This window comes from Ahaetulla prasina, chromosome 2 (assembly GCF_028640845.1).
Source record: "Ahaetulla prasina isolate Xishuangbanna chromosome 2, ASM2864084v1, whole genome shotgun sequence".
NCBI lineage: Eukaryota > Metazoa > Chordata > Lepidosauria > Squamata > Colubridae > Ahaetulla > Ahaetulla prasina.
In genome coordinates, this window is record NC_080540.1 from 220,234,138 (window position 1) to 220,253,286 (window position 19,149).

General features: G+C 35.8%; 1 protein-coding gene across 1 annotated transcript in view; it reads right to left on the minus strand.

The window, feature by feature from the left end:
- CNTLN (centlein) overlaps positions 1-19,149 on the minus strand; it is a 236,370-nt gene that overhangs the window by 16,265 nt on the left and 200,956 nt on the right. The window contains exons 21-24 of the mRNA XM_058168055.1: positions 18,086-18,183; positions 16,441-16,567; positions 15,012-15,149; positions 13,121-13,306 (exon numbers count right to left, since the gene is read on the minus strand). Of these exons, the coding sequence (XP_058024038.1) occupies positions 13,121-13,306; positions 15,012-15,149; positions 16,441-16,567; positions 18,086-18,183 (549 nt within the window). The remainder of the gene's footprint in view (positions 1-13,120; positions 13,307-15,011; positions 15,150-16,440; positions 16,568-18,085; positions 18,184-19,149) is intronic.

Genomic DNA, 19,149 nt, shown 5'->3' on the forward strand with positions numbered 1-19,149 from the left:
ACGATTGCTAAATGAATGGTTTTAAGTCAAGGACTACCTGTAAAAAATCATATAGAGCTGTGATGGTGAACCTATGGCATGTGTGCCGGAAGTGGCATGCAGAGCCATCTCTCCGGACACGCCAGCCATCGCCTGTTGCTCTTCTGAGTTCTGGCGCACGTATGTGTGCCAGCCAGCTTGTCTTCACGTGTGCAAGAGCGCCGAAAACTGGAAAAGCCGAGCTTCTGGTTCCTGGCACGCACATGAGTGCCGGCCAGCTGGTCTTTGTGCGCGCATGTGCGCCAGAAACCGGAAGACCAAGTGTCCAGTGCACATGTGCATGCTGGAAACTATAAGCTCACACGCGTGCCAGGGAGCTGCTTTTCTGGTTTCCGGCGTGTGTGTGTGCTCCCGTTTCAGCATTCAATGCCGAAAAGTTTCGCCAGCACTACTATAGAGCTTGCTGTACCTATAGCACTAAAGTCTTGTTGCATCCAGCATATTGATTTCAATTTTCTTAGGCATTTCTAACTGATTCTGACCCATCAACGAACAGAACTATAATCACTCAAAATCCACTGGGTTCCCCAACCCCTGTACCAGGTTCTCATGGAAATTTAATTTTTTCTCAATTTTCCTTATCAATAATATCCCAGGAGGACTATTAATAGTCAAAAGTTTTTTTTAATGTTGATAACAACGATTACATGAAGCTTTTGCCACGAAAGCTTACATGTTTTAGATGATCATAATCTAATTTCACACCAGAGTACTATGGAAAATAAACTTCCCCCTGTGACTCCCTATGAATCCAATTTTTCTAAAGTAGGTAATAGGCTCATAGATGAGCATGAAAGAAAATGATCAGTTTCACCATCAGTACTAGTTTATACTAGTATGATAGAAAGAGCAAGCACCCTGTTAATAACTATAGATTTATAGAGATGATATCTGAATTACACAGTCATACTTAGTTTGTTAGCATTAGGACAGAAGAAAAACAAAGCAATATCTGTCAGATGAAAACACTGGATTAGCTATAGAGTAAATCATCTGACTAAAAACAAACTGCTCATTAAAAATTATCTGGAACATGAATAACATGTTAATAAGCAGAAAGGCATCAACATCTGACTAAAAGTTAATCTGAACTTTAAATGGATGAATATAACCTGGATGAATAAAATAATTTTGCAAAGCTCCAGGATATACAATTTAATGAATGAATAAAATAATTTTGCAAAGCTCCAGGATGTACAATTTTAGGTGTGTATAATGTTGTTTTATTTCTGTTGAGAAGTGTGAAAATTGTAACTGAAGGCCTAAGTCTTCACAAATAATAGATGTAAATGTAAAGTGGAGGGAAGCCTCCGCCTCAGCTTGCGCTCGTTCCTCAGCCAGCCTGGATTTCCAAAAAGTTGCCAAGAAGAAAGAAAAGGAATAGCACAGAGCCCCAAAGAGAGCTCGCTGGGCTTTCCAAGAGTCAGATGAGACACAGAGACAGAGATACACACACACAAATACAGAGAGAGAGAGAGAGAGGGAAAGGGAGAGAGAGACATAGAGAGAGACAAAGATACACACAGAGAGACAGAGAGGGAAGAGAGATACAGAGAGCTAGGGAAAGAGACACAAAGAGAGAGGGGGAGAGGGAGATACAGAGAGGTAGAGAGAGGGGAAGATAGAGGAAGATGGGAGAGAGATAGAGAGGGGAGAGAGAAGGAGAAGATAGGGAGGGTGGAGAGATACTGATAGAGGGAGAGGGAGACATACAGAGAGGAGAGAGGGGAGGGGAAGAGAAAGGAGAGAGACACAGAGAGATACAGAGAGGGGAAGATACAGAGAGGGGAAGATAGAGACGTACAGTGGGAGAGAGGGATACAGAGAGAGGAGAGAGAGGGAGATGAGAGAGACACTCTGTATCTCTGAGTCATATGACTCAGAGATACAGAGAGAGGAGAGAGGGAGCTACAGAGAGTGGGGAGACAGAGAAAGAATAGAGAGAGAGAGAGAGGAAACAGAGAGCTACAGAGAGGAGGAGAGAGTGGAAGATACAGAGAGGGAGAGGAGAGAAAGACACAGACACACACACACAGATACAGAGAGAGAGGAAAGATGGATAGGGGAGAGAGAGACATAGAAAGAGAGAGAGAGAGAGGGAGATACAGAGAGAGGGAGGGGAGAGAAGGAGAAGATAGGGAGGGTGGAGATACTGATAGAGGAGAGGAGACATACAGAGAGAGGAGAGAGGAGAGGGGAAGAGAAAGGAGAGAGACACAGAGATACAGAGAGGGAAGATAGAGACGTACAGTGGGAGAGAGGATACAGAGAGAGGAGAGAGGGAGATGAGAGAGACACTCTGTATCTCTGAGTCATATGACTCAGAGATACAGAGAGAGAGAGAGGGAGCTACAGAGAGTGGGGAGACAGAGAAAGAATAGATAGAGAGAGAGAGAGAGGAAACAGAGAGCTACAGAGAGGAGGAGAGAGTGGAAGATACAGAGAGGAGAGAGGAGAGAGAGACACAGACACACACACACAGATACAGAGAGAGAGGAAAGATGGATAGGGGAGAGAGAGACATAGAAAGAGAGAGAGAGAGAGAGGGAGATACAGAGAGAGGGAGGGGAGAGAAGGAGAAGATAGGGAGGGTGGAGATACTGATAGAGGAGAGGAGACATACAGAGAGAGGAGAGAGGAGAGGGGAAGAGAAAGGAGAGAGACACAGAGATACAGAGAGGGAAGATAGAGACGTACAGTGGGAGAGAGGATACAGAGAGAGGAGAGAGGGAGAGAGAGAGACACTCTGTATCTCTGAGTCATATGACTCAGAGATACAGAGAGAGGGGAGAGAGGGAGCTACAGAGAGTGGGGGAGACAGAGAAAGAATAGATAGAGAGAGAGATAGAGAGGGAAACAGAGAGCTACAGAGAGGGAGGAGAGAGAGTGGAAGATACAGAGAGAGGGGAGAGAGGAGAGAAAGAGACACAGACACACACACACAGATACAGAGAGAGAGGAAAGATGGATAGGGGGAGAGAGAGAGACATAGAAAGAGAGAGAGAGAGAGGGGGGGGGAGATACAGAGAGAGGGGGAGGGGGGAGAGAGAAGGGTTTTGTGGCTCCCGGTGTTTTTTAAAAACTGGTTCTCTGCCCTAATGACCGGCTGGGTAGGTGTGGCTAGGGGGTTGTCATATGATTGAATAGGCATGAGTGACGTGGAGTTGGTCACGCCCAGCCAGGTTTTGTGGCTCCTGGTGGGTTGTGTTTTTTTTTGTGGGAAACAGATCCAAATGGCTCTTTGAATATTTAAGGTTGCAGACCCTTGTGCTAGGCAAAGAGCTACTTCTTATATTATTAAAGTAGACAATCACTTTAAAGCCAAACTTCAGATAAAAAGCAAGAGTGGAAAAATCTAGAAAAAATAAATGTTATTAGTATCTCTTCAGGTGGGCTAAGTTTAGGTTTATCTGAATTAACTAATTTGAAAGTAAAACTTTGTCCCTTAGGACCCCTCTTTTGCATACTTTTTTCCAATGTGAGTTTGTAATTAATTGTTGCATTCTGAAATCAAATGGGTTTTGTCACTAAACTTAGTTTGTCTTCAGTTATTTTAATGCCTACTTCTTACTTCATATGGGCAGCAGAGGTCTATTTCTATTTCTGAAATATAAATGGAAATCCAAAGAACAGATTAATAAAGCAAATAAATAAGCCTTTGATTTACACAAACCCACCCACCCACAGAGCAGTTTAACAATCCCAGTGTAGATTCGTCAGATCTAAGGGCAAGGGGAGTAAACCTGTTTTTAGTAAAATCCCCTTTGTGTTGGAAGTCCCCTTGTAGTTGGTTTACATTGCAGCAGGTACAGCAGAATATAAAGCCTTTATTGCTAATTTAAACAAAAGAAGGTCTTTGTATTGCAATCAGTTCCTTGTTGCTGTTTTTTAAAGCAGCCTTTTCTCATTTGGTTTTTAGATGCTGCATCCAATACAACTTTTCTACATTGGAGAATATTATCTTTAAGCATTTCAGTTTCTCGGTGTTTTAGGAGCCCTCAAAAATCATGGAATACAAATAATATTTTTTGTGATTTTCATTTGATATTCTTGCAGAAAAGACATTTTAACAATTAAAGTCTGCTAACATTTTTTACAACTTTAGTTAGCCGAGCTTTGATCCATTGGAAGCTATTAAATTAATAACAAATAATCTTAAAGGACAGAACTTTGCATTAAAATTGCCGGTACTACAGACCGTGAAGATTACCTGTTTATAATTTGGTTTTTTTTTAAAAAAAAAACTATAGATGTATGATGAATTAATTTGATTCCAAAAAATCTATGGAGTTCAAATTTTAATATGCTTTTGTAATCTTTCACTGTTTAATTTATAACTTTTGAATTGAATTGAAATACTGAATGCAATATTCAAGTAATATAAATATTAAAAGTATAATTTTAAATACCCTAGGCGTCTGCCTTTTTCAACATTCAAGTCATCTTATGATTCCATAAAAGTCAGAACATTATAAAAATGAACAATACAAATGAAAAATACCATGATCAATGTATATATATATTATTTTAGTAACAATTTGTTATTCATGTCTAGATGAGAGCTCACGATCTGTATAACGAAAGTATATTTTAAATCTTCAAAATAAACCGACACAGAAAATAGCTATTGGAAATTTGAAAAGTAATTCCTACATAAGGAGATCAGTCATACTTTATTTGTGAAAAACATGGTTTAAATATTAATTAAACTATAAAGAATGATTTGATTTTATAGCAAGGATTTGGTCTTTAAACTATTTACTTTGAAGTTGCTGCCCCAAGGCAAAGTCTGTAGTTATAAAATTTTTATTGTTATGTGGATCACAAGGTAGGATCTTTGCAGACAAGATTCTAAAATCCTTGTCAAAGGAAGATGGACCTGAAGAAATTGAACACCTGAAGAAACTGAGTGACAGTTTTATGCACAGAACAGATGAACCATAAAGGAGAAAGGAAGCATTGCAAATAAATCACAATATATTACTTTAATTGCAAGAGTATTAGAATTGGGACTACTTCTGTGTTCTTCTACTGATAGTCAATTATCTGTTTTAATAAGCTGCTGGGTAAAGTTCAGGCAATCTAGCTCCCCTTCCACATCTATTTTAACATTATCCAAATGCTCTATATCAAATTGTCCACTTCGTTCTAGAAAAAATTGTTTATTCAAGAACAAATGTCTTGATTCTTATTTTGATTACATAATGATCAATGTGTTGTTAGTTGCGAAGTCGTGTCCGACCCATCGCGACCCCATGGATGTTCCTCAGGCCCTCCTGTCCTCTACCATCCTCTGGAGTCCATTTAAGCTCACACCGACTGCTTCAGTGACTCCATCCAGCCAACTCGTTCCCTATCATCCCCTTCTTGTTTTGCCCCCAATCTTTCCCAGCATTAGGCTCTTCTCCAGTGAATTGCCTAATGTTCTCCAGTGAATCGCCTAATGATCAATGTACAGTATACAGTATGTATAATGTACATTATACAATGTACAAAGTACAGTATGTTAAGTCACTTGATGACATAAGTGACTAACTTTGGCTAATGATGAACGATGGCCATCAACCTGAAGTAATGTAGTCTCCATATCATTGGCATAGATATTAAATAGTACAGAGGCCACAATACAACTAATCCAAATTTAGGAATTGAACACAAATCTGCATCCACAAAACTCTTTGGTTTGATAATTGAAGTATCAGCTATTTGGGATTTTTATCAACTATGTTATACTATGTCTAACATTAACAGAGACAGTTATAGAGGCCTTAGATTTTATAAAAGCTACAAATAACAGTTTGCATTCAATGATTTCTAGCATTTTAAAAAAAGCTACAATGGAAGAGACAGATTTCCCCTCCTCTCTTTATGTCCTGTTTACTTCAAAATCTTTCTGGGGGGCACGTAGAAACAAACAAACAGATATTACATAAACACACACAGAAAGAGATAAGCAAAAATCTGCCTGTACAACTCTTCAAGACTTATTACCTCCATTACACCAATCAACTATAATAAACTTTATTTAATGCATATATATTTCATTGATCCTTAATTATAAACTCTTACTAGGAAAGAAAAGGCAAAGTGAAGGGGACTCTGCTAAAAGCAATGCTGATGACCACATTGGAATAGAGAGGTTATGAGTAGACCGGCTCTTTGTAATTCTTCTTTGGATAAAGAGAATCCAAAAGTGCTCCAGACAGTTGCTTTTCATGAAGAGACTGCAGGACAGCAGCCTCTGATGGGTTTAATGTTCTAGGAGATGAGGGAGTAGTCATTTGCTCAAACCATGGCCAGATGTCTTCCAAATCTCGATTTTCATACTTCCTTTTCTAATCAATTTGATAAGGGGCTTGTCACTTGCTTTTCAGCTATTAGAAATCTTGGAAGAAGAAGATTAGATTCACTTTCTAATACAAAATGAAGCAATATATTTTAACACTGGACATATTGAAGGATATTCTAAAACAAAGGACCCAGAAGTTAATTTAAAGTGTGTGTGCTTCTATAAATAGTGTTTAAAAGATGTTATGGAAGAAGATGGAGTTTTATGTGACAAGACTGATATTTTATTTTTATTTATTTATTTGTCACAACAGTATATATAAGCATAAGCAAGAAATAACTATACGATATATAATCATATATATAATCATAAGTATGAAATAACTATATGAATTGGATACAATCAAAGGGAACATTAGGACAGGAAAGGTAGGCACGTTGGTGCTCTTATCCACGCCCCTTACAGACCTCTTAGGAATGGGGTGAGGTCAATAGTAGATAGTCTTTGGTTAAAGCTTTGGGGATTTTGGGAAGAGACCACAGAGTCAGGTGGTGCATTCCAGGCATTAACAACTCTGTTACTGAAGTCATATTTTCTGCAATCAAGATTAGAGCGGTTCACATTAAGTTTAAATCTATTGTGTGCTCGTGTATTGTTGCGATTGAAGCTGAAGTAGTCTTCAACAGGAAGGACATCGTAACAGATGATTCTATGAGTTAAACTCAGGTCATGTCAAAGGCGGCGGAGTTCTAAATTTTCTAAACCCAGGATTTCAAGTCTGGTGGCATTTGTTGTAAACAGAGGAGTGGAGAACTCTTCTTATAAAATATTTCTGGACACGCTCAATTGTATTAATGTCCGAAATGAGGTGTGGGTTCCAGACAGTCGAGCTGTATTCAAGAATTGGTCTAGCAAATGTTTTATATGCTCTTGTTAGTAGCGTAATCTTTCTGGAGAAGAAGCTACGCAAGATTAAGTTTACAACTCTTAAAGCCTTTTTTGCGATATAGTTGCAGTGGGCTTTGGAACTTAGATCATTTGATATGAAAACTCCAAGGTCTTTAACGGGGTGAGGGTCATCTACAAGATAATGTCCATCGAGCTTGTATTTAGTGTTCTGATTCTTTTTTCCAATGTGTAAGACAGAGCATTTGCTGGTTGAGATTTGGAGTTGCCAAATTTTTGACCATTCCGACACAAAGTCAAGGTCTTTTTGAAGGGTAGCCATATTGTTGGTAGTGTTAAATAGTTTAACATCATCGGTGAAGAGAACACAATTATTTATAATATGGTCACAAAGGTTGTTAATGTATAATATGAAGAGTGTTGGTCCTAGAACGCTGCCTTGGGGGACACTGCTATTGACAGGAGGAGGATTTGATAGGGCACTGCCTATTTTGATCACTTGTCTGTTTGACAGGAACGCTGTTATCCAGTTATGGAGGGGTTGGATTTAAAAAATGTCAAGGTACAAATATGATATGTAAGAAGTTGCTACCGTGGAATATACAAAAGAAACTTAATCTTAATAATTAAAAGGAACATACATACAAATAACTAACCAAAAGAGCAACCTGGATAATGTTCCTTTGGATTTATAAAAAGCTTGTTAAAGCTTTGAAGTATTTTGTGAGAAGGGACAAAGAAAAAAAAATGAAGAGAAATATCGTTCTAGTTTATTATTTTAAAAAACTAAAAATCAAAATTGTTAAAAGTAAAAGAAACGAATATAAAGTTAATTTGATCAAGGTTAAAATATATATGTTGTTATCTCTCATAACCCTTAATGGACTTTTGCTGATCAGGGTTGAGATGATGAGGCATTTACTTGTTTATAGATAAAAGATGGAATATGGGAAGAAAATATTGCTACTAAAATTGTTTATACTTGTGACAAAAAACTTTTATAGTTATTCTTTGCCATCTTTTTTCTTTCTTTTCTATTTTCCATTTTCTGCACCATTTATTTTTTTCTTTTTAATTTTTTAAAAGTTTGTATTACTTTTTAGCAAAATTATTATTAAAAAAAAACCCTGAAATAATAAGGGACAACTTATTGTGTATCTGTAGCCTCTTGGAGAACACTAAGGTACTAGCCAGAATATTTTTTTAAAAAAATAAGCAAACTAGCTTTCTAATGACTCCAAACAGACTGAATGTCTAAAACTGACTGAATACCTAAAAAAAAAATAAACAAACTTCCTACATCACACAAGGTTAAAAAAATCTGATTCAAAAAACATTGAACATACTTTTTCTAATCAATAAGCAAAATCTGATCAAATAAAAATGAAACAGAAAATGATCTTCTGGTGACATCTTTACTTGCTTCTGCCAAAAAAATGTTCCCTATTACTGATGTAAATAGTCATTTATCTGAATATACATAATTTTAAAAATATTCATGACATATGATCTCTGGATGAAACTATTATTAAACAGCTCTTTAAAAAGGCTTACCTGAATTATCATCACAAATATCAAATAATGACAAATCCATGTTTTGTTTCAAGGGTTTGTTTTTCATTCTCTTCAAGAGTTCTTAACTTTTCTTCTTGTAAAGACATAACTGACATGTGTACAGGTTTCTTGCAGATATATACAGTGCTTAAAAATAACTCAAAGCTAAAGGTGTGAATGTTTGACAGGACAATATTGAAAGGAAGAGATGAGTCAAATGAAAGAGAAAGATGAGATGGAAGCCATCTGGAAAACCCTTATCCAGTAGGTTGAGAAAAGTCACTTGAGGTCAGGTACGTGGTACATAATTACCACATAGAAAAAAAATAAGTAGTAAAGACAATGCAAAGAAAAAGTACAATTAGGATGCACACACATATACCCTCTATATGTGTGTGTTCAACCATACAATACAAAATTCATGCATTACACATTAAAATAGGTATCACATGAGTCCTCTCTAGGTCAGTTCTAAAACCTAGTGCTCTTCAGATTAACTGGAAATATAGTCCATAGCATTCCCAGCCAGCAAGGTCCAAGTCATTCCTATAAATCAAAGTAAAGGTAAAGACTTCTTCTGTCCAATCATATCTGACTTTAGGAGGCAGTGCTCATCTCCATTTCTTAGTCGAGGGAGCCAGTGTTGTCCAAAGACCCTTCCTGTGGTCATGTGGCCAGTATGACTATATGCTGAGGCACATGGAACATTGTTACCTTCCCACCTAAATGGTACATACTGTGTTTCACCAAAAATACGATCTACTCAGAAAGTAAGTCCTAACTTAATTTTTACATGTGTGCCCAATATAAGCCCTATCCCCAAATAAGCCCTAATTAAGACCCCACCCACTGGAGTACGGGTAAAAATTAAACTAGGATGGGGATCGGGGTGGTAGAGCTGCCCTACTACTTACCCTTGGATAGTTGCAGTCAGACTTCACACACCTCGGCCCATTTTTTCTGCAGCTGGCAAGGCTTTCTGAAGGCCTTTATAGTCAATAATAGAGCTCCGGATTGATCTAGAGCTCTATTATTGGCCGCAAAGGCCTCTCCTAAAGGCCTTTTCTGAAGGCCTTTCTAGCTGAAAACAGAGCTCCGGATCGATCTAGAGCTTGTTCTCAGCTGCAGAGGCCTTCAGGAAAGCCTTGATGGCTGAAGAAATTCCTGAAGGCCTCTGATAGCAAAAAAAAGGCTGGGGGTGACACACGCAAGTGAGGTGAGTCAGTGGACATCCCGCCCGAAAATGAGAACTAGTGCCTTTTTTTGGTGGCAATTTTTTTTTAGGGAAACACAGTATTTATCTAGTCACATTTGCATGCTTTCAAACTGCTAAGTAGGCAGGAGCTGAGACAAACAACGAGAGCTCATCGCATCATGCAACACTCAGGAGTTGAACCCAGGCTGACAGCTTTCTAGCTGAAAAGCTTAGCATGTTTAACCATTGAGCCATAAATAGTTTTGGGTGAATATTTACTATTTCCTGTATAAATATACTGTATTTAGTATTTACTGTATTTATTGTATAAGGCCTGAGAGAAGATGGACAGTCATAAGTGAAGTGAAAATAAAAGCCTCAGGAGGAAAGCACGCAAATACAGGCATTCTCCTAGTGAGCAAAAGTACAAAATATATTTAAAGAAAGATGATATGAATAAAAAGAATACTAGCTGTGCTAACTTAATTTCCCCTGAGTGGCTTTTGTAAATATATAAGTAGAGTTTTAACCTGGTTTACTTTTTGCACTCACTGAAATCTGAAAAAGATTTTCAGTTTTTTAGCAACATTCTATGGGGAAAAAAGGAAAGAGGATTTCAGAGGACCTTTCATACATAAATATTTAGGAACTTGGGGAATGTCAATAGCAACTGCTCTGATCATCATCAATATTTGACTTTCAGACTGCATCTTTATTTTCCTCCAGTTTATCTATTAGGAACGACAGATTAACAGCTTTTACCAAAATTATGCTGTGAAATACATACTGATCATTTTGTAACACGAGGCTTAGAACTCTATACATTTTAGGGAAGATTAATCTATGATACCCGGGTAGAAATATGGGAATTCTTCCAGCTGCTCAAAACATGTGAATTGATAATTTAGGGATAAGTAATGAAGTGGGCAGTTTTGAGGATGTTGCCGAACTATTTGATGTGTCAAAAAACAGCAATGATTGTGAAAAGCTCCAAAAGATAGAAATGGGCTGGCCAGTCAATCAAATGGAAAATAAAGTATAATACAAATAAATGTAAATTGCTAAACGTTGAGGCATTATCCCTGCCCCAATTTCAATATACTGGTAAAATTGGTGATGTACTGTATGTAAGAACCAGTGGTGAAATTCAAATTTTTTTACTACCAGTCTGTGGGCGTGGTGTGTCTTGGTGGGCGTGGTGTGTCTTGGTGGGTGTGTCTTGGTGGCCTTGGCAGGGGAAGGAAATTGCAAAATCCTCATTCTCTCCCCACTCCTGGGGGAAGGATATTGCAAAATCTCCATTCCCACCCCACTGTCCGGCTAGCCAGAGGTGGTATTTACTGGTTCTCTGAATTACTCAAAATTTCCACTACCGGTTCTCTGAACTGTTCAAAATTTCCGCTACCAGTTCTCCAGAACCTGTCAGAATCTCCTGGATTTCACCCCTGGTAAGAACTTGAGGTCATACCAAATAGTATGGTGAAGATGTTACTTGGATACATTAGTTCTGAAGATTTTCATAGAATGGAGTGTAGTGGCAGTGGTTTGCTCTCCAAGCTTGTTTCAATTTAATTTCTGAATGTTTTGTTACCAAACTAAATTGAAACAAGCTTGGAGAGCAAACCACTGCCAAAATCTAAAACCTGAGCCACAAATATTTTCTATTATTTCAATGGAGTATACTATTCTGAAAAATAATGACAGGCCATTGTTAACTGGTATGGTCCGTGCTGCATATGGCCGAAACAAAAAATGCCTGGGATAATAAGCAAATCTTTCTGGAGAACAGTAGTCTGAATTCTATTCAGTTCTAATAATCCAAAAGGAAATAGAAATCTTCACACACACACCCCAAATGTTTTTGCAACAGGCTCCAGTGAGTGGACCTCCAGATTTCAATAAAAAACCCCTCAGGCCCATTTTAATGTACAAGCTTCAAGTTGAGGCAATAAATGCCTAATGATATAAAAATGGTTTTAGCTGCCTTTTTGGCTGAAGAACAAGAGGTTATGACTATGTATCTGAAGACAGAGTTACTTGAAAGCAAGATAATACTTTGCAATTAAATAAAGAAGTTTTGCAAAAAATGGAATAAACAATGGAATAAACAAGGTGGAGGAAGGAGAATTGTTCCTCAACAACACAAACTGAGAGTCTCCAAAACTAAATATAATTAGAATTAGAATAAATTTTGAATTATGTAATTACAATAGTTTAAAACAGCCAAGACAGTGGTTTTAAAACTGATTCAATTATCCCTTTTCCAGGTCTTGACTAATGGCATTACCACCATCACAACCACCAAACACCCCCCCCCCGATTCTCTTGTCTTATACAGTGTCCAGGCTGTGGCAATCCCAAATTTTATCTTCAATACACAAACATTTTTTAAAAAGGGTAGTGGTGGTTTGGCAATATTTATTCATTTATTTGTCAAATTTAAATAACCCCGATATCAAAGTGACTGTGAGCAATGTACAATAAAAAAGTAAAATTTAAAAATCCTAAAATCCATTTAAAATACAATACCTCAAAAAAGAGTCAGAATTTTTTTAAAAAAACTAAGATAATATGTTAAAAGGCATGGGGGAAGGCCTTCACAATGCTAACCATCTCCGGGATATAGATATAAAAATAATAATAAATAATAAATATAATAATAATAATAAATAGCTATATAAAGGTAAAGGTTCCCCTCCCACATATGTGCTAGTTATTCCCAACCCTTTCAAAGCAAAAGAGCCAGCACTGTCCGAAGACATCTCCGTGGTCATGTGGCCGGCATGACTAAATGCCAAAGGCGCATGGAACGCTGTTACCTTCCCACCAAAGGTGGTCCCTATTTTTCTACTTGCATTTTTTACATGCTTTCGAACTGCTAGGTTGGCAGAAGCTGGGATAAGTAACGGGAGCTCACCCCGTTACGTGGTACTACGGATTCGAACAGCTGAACTGCCGACCTTTTGATTGACAAGCTCAGCGTCTTAGCTACTGAGCCATCACATCCCCTTAATAGTTATATATTTTACATATAAATTGTTGTACAAAATGTGTATATGTATATGTGTGTGTTTGTGTATGTATATATATGCAAATATGTATATTTACATGTGACACAGATATTTAAAATGCCAAACCTTTACAAAAGTTATGAACTCTTCCACTTTTTCATTGGACATGATCAACTTTTTCTGCACCATTTCAAGTGCCTGTTCACTTTGCCTTGCTAAGCTGTGAAGCTGTTGAGATGCCGTTGTTTCAAGTTCAGTCATGGTACATTCTGTCTCTGCCATTTTAGCTTCTAGATTGGAAAGATTAAGCTCCTAAAATACATAATGCATAATATAGAAATATTTAATATTATATATATAATAAGTCTACATTCCCACTAATCTATGTCAACTTTCCCTATGTGTTGCTGTCCAGCAGAGGTGGTACTCAGCAGATTCTGACCAGTTCTGGAGAACTGGTAGTGGAAATTTTGAGTAGTTCGGAGAACCAGTAAAAACCACCTTTAACTGGCCTCACCCTCATTTATTCTCTGCCTCCTGAGTCCCAGCTGATCAGGAGGAAATGGGGATTTTGCAGTAACCTTCCCCTGAAGTGGGGAGGGAATGGAGATTTTTACAGTATCCTTCCCCTGCCACTCCCATCAAGGCACTCCCACCAAGCCACTCCCACCAAGCCATGCCACTCCCACCAAGCCACGCCCACAGAACCAGTAGTAAAAAAATTTGAATCCCACCACTGCTTTCCAGCTACCTAAGAATTCTGGGTACCATATTCTCAACATGTAGAGAATTTGGCAAAAGGGAAAATTGATTTAGGCAGATTGAAGATGAGGATTAAACCTCAGAAAAGACACAAATATCTTCTCTTTCTGTTTGGTTTTTTTAAAAAAAGTCTTCTAGCATTTCTGAGTTGGAAAGAAATTAACAGTGTCTAGAAGATCCTATAAAAATTAATTGTAAATCTCATTGCTATCTCCTATAGTCTTTTTTTCTGACCATTCCTCCAGTTAGATATAAAACACACTAAGACCGTCTGTTGTTTAAAACTCAGGGGAAATAATGTGCCTGCTTGTCTGTCTTGTATAAGTCCAGATGCTGCTTCCTCTGTAAACTGTCCAGTGTTGAGTGCTTATTATACCTGAGTATCTTGGCTCTAAAAAGCTCATGCTTCCTATATGGAAGCTGTAGGAGAAACACGTTTATGCTCAATCAGACAGAACTATTTTGAATCTTTGGGAAGAGAATTTGTAAAATCCTTAGAAAGATTTATAGTATAGGATTAAAGTCTGTAACAATAGAATGCATTCGAAGTTTCTTTCTAGTTGCATTGTTAATCATAATTCATTTTAACACTGAGATTCCTTCAAACCTTTGCTATATCTACAAAAACAAACAAATAAACCCAGAAACACAAAGGAACTCCAAAATGTAGAATAACCTGGCATTATATGAATTCATTCAGAACTTTGTCTAACAAAAAGACATAGTGGAAGAAGAAAGTAAATTTCACCAGAGGCTTTCTTCCTGGTTTCTCACCTGTTGTAGAAAATATTTGTCTGATAAGGCTACATTAAAGTCAGAGAAGAGAGAAAGTGCTACTATAAAATAGTGTATTTTGGAAAATTATATTTCATCCTAGTTAAAAGCATTCAACATTTGATTATAATTAATGTAATTCAACTTCAGAAATTTCTTCTGAATCACAACCATATATATGGCTTTAAATAAAACTCAAGACAAATGCTACTGTGGGCAAATTAAAAAAGCAAAGGCACCGATCATGGAACTATTTATTTGTAAAAAAAAAATGTGCACCAGAAAACAGAGCCGATTGTTAAATAATTTAATAATGATTTTATTAGCATATATTTGAAATGATTTCTTAACTGTGTTTTCTTTCGTATTTTTTATATACCTCATTGATATTGGATACAAGTATCCCGATGAACTGAAGGCAGGGTATAAGTCTAATAAATCATCATCATCTTAATCATCTACAATATCTATACTTGTGTACCTTTTTCTCCAAGTCTTCTTTAGTTCTGTGATACATCTGCTCGTACTGTGTCTTTTCTTTGGTTGCTACATTAAGCCTCTGCTTTAATGAATCAATGGATATTTTTTTATTTGAACAGTCCTCAGTTAATGTCTTTGCCTGGAACAGCATCCAAAGAAAAACTATTAAGGAAAGCATTTAAATAATTTAGGTGGAAAATCAACACTATCAAAATACTGCACACATCTAATTGTACATAATTCATTTACCTTCTGAATAGAATGCAGGCTATCTTGGCTTCTATTCAAACATGGATACTATCCAATGAAATCAATAGGATTTATTCATAGATAAGTGGGCATGTGACTGCAGCATTTTACTATTTATCAAATTCATGGGCAAGAAGCCAAATGCTAGCACTTAAAAACTCTGAAACTTGTGAGCACGTCAACAGATGGTACTGCTGAGAAAAATTACAAATAATAAAGTCCAATAGGTAATAGCTATTATTTGTAAAACAAGTCTATATAAAAAAGGAATCAATTAACAAAGCATATCTAAAAAGCTCATATTCTTGCATATAATACACTTGATTTTTTTTCTAACTGAAGGTAGCCAGAAAATTGCAATATTTTTAATACTTAAAACATCATCACTATCTTGTTGCATAGGTTTCTAAAATGCTTTTTCATACTGCCTCCTCTTCAAGAAATAATCCTGATTCAGTTTTATATTGTCTAAGATTTTTCCCACCCTGCCAATTTTATCTCTTGGGCTAACAGTATCTAAGCAATATCTCATATACACAGAGCAAAATCGTTTTGTCTGGAACTGACAATGTATGACTGCCAGCAGAAACTATGTTCGCACCTAAAAAGCTAGCACCTGCTTTTAAAAAAGAATCAAAGTAGCTCTTTGTTTCTATGTTTCTTGGATGTTATGATTTGCAGCCTAAGAGATTCCTACACATGTGACTTGTTTGCTATAAAACAGGGCTAAAACACACTGCAGAAGTACTAAGGGGCAGTTTCTCTTCCAATCTGTTTAAGCATGAGAAAAATGCATTAAATATTTATGTAGAAAACAATTTTCAGAAGAGCATAAAATGGAATCATTAAATATATAACAATGGAAGGGATCACACATAACTATTATTATAAAAATAATTTAAAGGTCATTGTTTTTCCTTTATGATATGTTTCTCTTGATTTACACTGCAGGATGACTCTTCTTTGATGTCTCTTTTCAAGAAACAGATATGTGAAATTCCAGCTGAACAACATGCCCAAAATACTAAGAAGCACTTAATCATCACATTAAGTTATTTGACTGCTTTAAGAACAATCTTTGCATAAATGCAACTGTACTAATCATAATGATGGCTACTACAATTAATCAATCTGGTGGAATTCAGTTTGTTGATTTAAAATAAACACTAAACATTAAAGACCTTTTCTTCCAGACATTGTAATGTTTCATTAAAGCTTTTCTCCTTTTCCTGATATGTTTTCATACGCAGCCTCCAATCTTCTATTAAATGCCTTTTCATACTTATATCTCTTTCCATTCTAGAAATCCTTGAAATAAAGAGAAAATGAAATATTCATAGAATTATGTAACTAGTATGTCATTATTTTGAATAATTGTAAATGCCCAGTTCCATGCTTATCTTTGTACCATTTGTCAAGTGAAAACTCTTCAGTTTTCCCTTTGCGTAATGGCAAATTTAACCTTTGTGGGCTTCTGAATCTTAAACCCCACATTTCATAGTAGCAATTCAGGACAATAAAATACACACTAGTTTATAGAAACCCATATAATGATGATGATATAATTATAAACAAAAGGGGAGCAAAATATTCTACTGATCTAGGGATAAAAAGGAAAAAATAAATTAAAATTATTTATAGCTTTTTAAAAGTGTCACCATGTGAATTGGCTGTCATGAGTTTGAACTACTATTTAGTACATAAAAAGCTTCGTATCAATATGAGATAGTTTAAAAAATTTAAAATGCAGCTATGCTATGGAAAATCAATAAACCAAATTCAGCTATGAAAATGTGAGTTCCTCAAAATGTACAAGTTCTAAATAAGAAACCTGTAGGAAAGAAATAAGAAACTGTTCACTGGGTAACATATTAGACAAAAATCTATGCTTATAACTGTTACTTGTTCGTATTTTCTTGTGACAACAACAATAAAATGAACCAATATTCAATATTCAGTAATTCATTTTTTATTTTTTATTACTTTTTATATCTTTAAGGCATCACATATTGGTAGATCCATCAAAAATCACAGAAAAAGCCAACGGAAAGAATTTACATTTCAACAGACACATTTGCTTAGGGGGACAATCAAGAATATTGAAGCATATTCAGTATCTATTCTATACTGTAATATAGTGGTTGGACATAGGCATATCAGAATGCTATCTTTCACCTCCAGCTAGATTCCTTAGGTGTTCCTCAAGGCTTTAATCAATAAAATATGCATTTTGTTAAATCCTTTTAAAGATGAAACATTTTAATGAAATAACTTTTATTGTGCAAGATTAAACATTTTTAGATTCACTCAGATGTGTATTGATCTGTTTAACTAAGCAACTAATTTGCAGAAATATACATTTTAATAAATTCAACAATAAATAAAAATGCATTTTTGCATTTTTCAGAAATTACAAAATTGGACATTTAATCCAATTTAAGCATCTAAACCTTGATGTGCTTCTTAGCCCTTAGGCAACGTACCACTGTATTTGAAAAACTGCTTTCAAGTATGCTGAGGTATTCATTTAGATGGATATAATCAGGTGCACACTGGAATCGGATTTTTTTAAAAAAAATGTTTTATTACAGTTATATATATATATATATATATACATCTTGTGTACTGAAAATAACTCAGCAATTTAAAAGAATATGTATTAATATTTTTCTCCTAAAAGAATAAATAATATGAACCATACATAAAATGCCGAAAGAAAAATATATATGAAAAGACAACTTTCCGAAAATTCTCCATGAATATAAAGCAAATGCATTTTTGCCACAAGGGGGAGTCAAACACAACCAATAGGTAACTGGGACATACTTTTCTTGCAGTTCCTGCATCTGTTCTTCTTTTCTTTGGACTTCGGATTTCAAAGATTTAATGGTTGATGAATGTTTAGTGATTTCATTATTTGCATTCTAGAATGAATGAAATATTTTATTAAAGTCTCAGTAAGGTTGATGTAGAATTATTCAGAGCTGTATCTGTTCACACTTGTGTTTCAAAGTGAAACTTTGCTATTTAACAGGTTAGTCTATTCTGATTTTAGAATAGGAAAAAACGCCGCTAAAGTATTTGTACGTAGGTTATTAATGTTTGATGGTGATGCTTTTATACTTATTCAAGACTAGCCTACAGTGGAATAAATTTCATCTTATTTTCCAAATGGAATATCTCTGCCAGAATTCTACCTATGATGTCTAACAGTGAGTTTTAGAATTAAAAAAATATATGGCTAAGTTTTTCCCAAACAGGGGCTTTAAGCTGCTGCTGATAAATATGTAAACACTACATTATGCTAGATCGGAAAAGTTACTATTCATACTTGGTTCTACTTTAATATATTTTTTTCTTAGACATTTGCAAGATTGCATTCAAAAGATAAAGTTTTCTTTAATTATTGTCAGTTTCAGGATTTGTAATATAAAAACACTCACCTTAAATTGCTCTAAACTGTAATTGCACAGAGTTATTCAATGAGTATGATTGAATAAGCTACAGTTTGCTGTTTCATACTTCGGATTTCAAAGATTTAATGGTTGATGAATGTTTAGTGATTTCATTATTTGCATTCTAGAATGAATGAAATATTTTATTAAAGTCTCAGTAAGGTTGATGTAGAATTATTCAGAGCTGTATCTGTTCACACTTGTGTTTCAAAGTGAAACTTTGCTATTTAACAGGTTAGTCTACTTTGATTTTAGAATAGGAAAAAATGCCGCTAAAGTGTTTGTACGTAGGTTATTAATGTTTGATGGTGATGCTTTTATACTTATTCAAGACTAGCCTACAGTGGAATAAATTTCATCTTATTTTCCAAATGGAATATCTCTGTCAGAATTCTACCTATGATGTTTAACAGTGAGTTTTAGAATTAAAAAAAT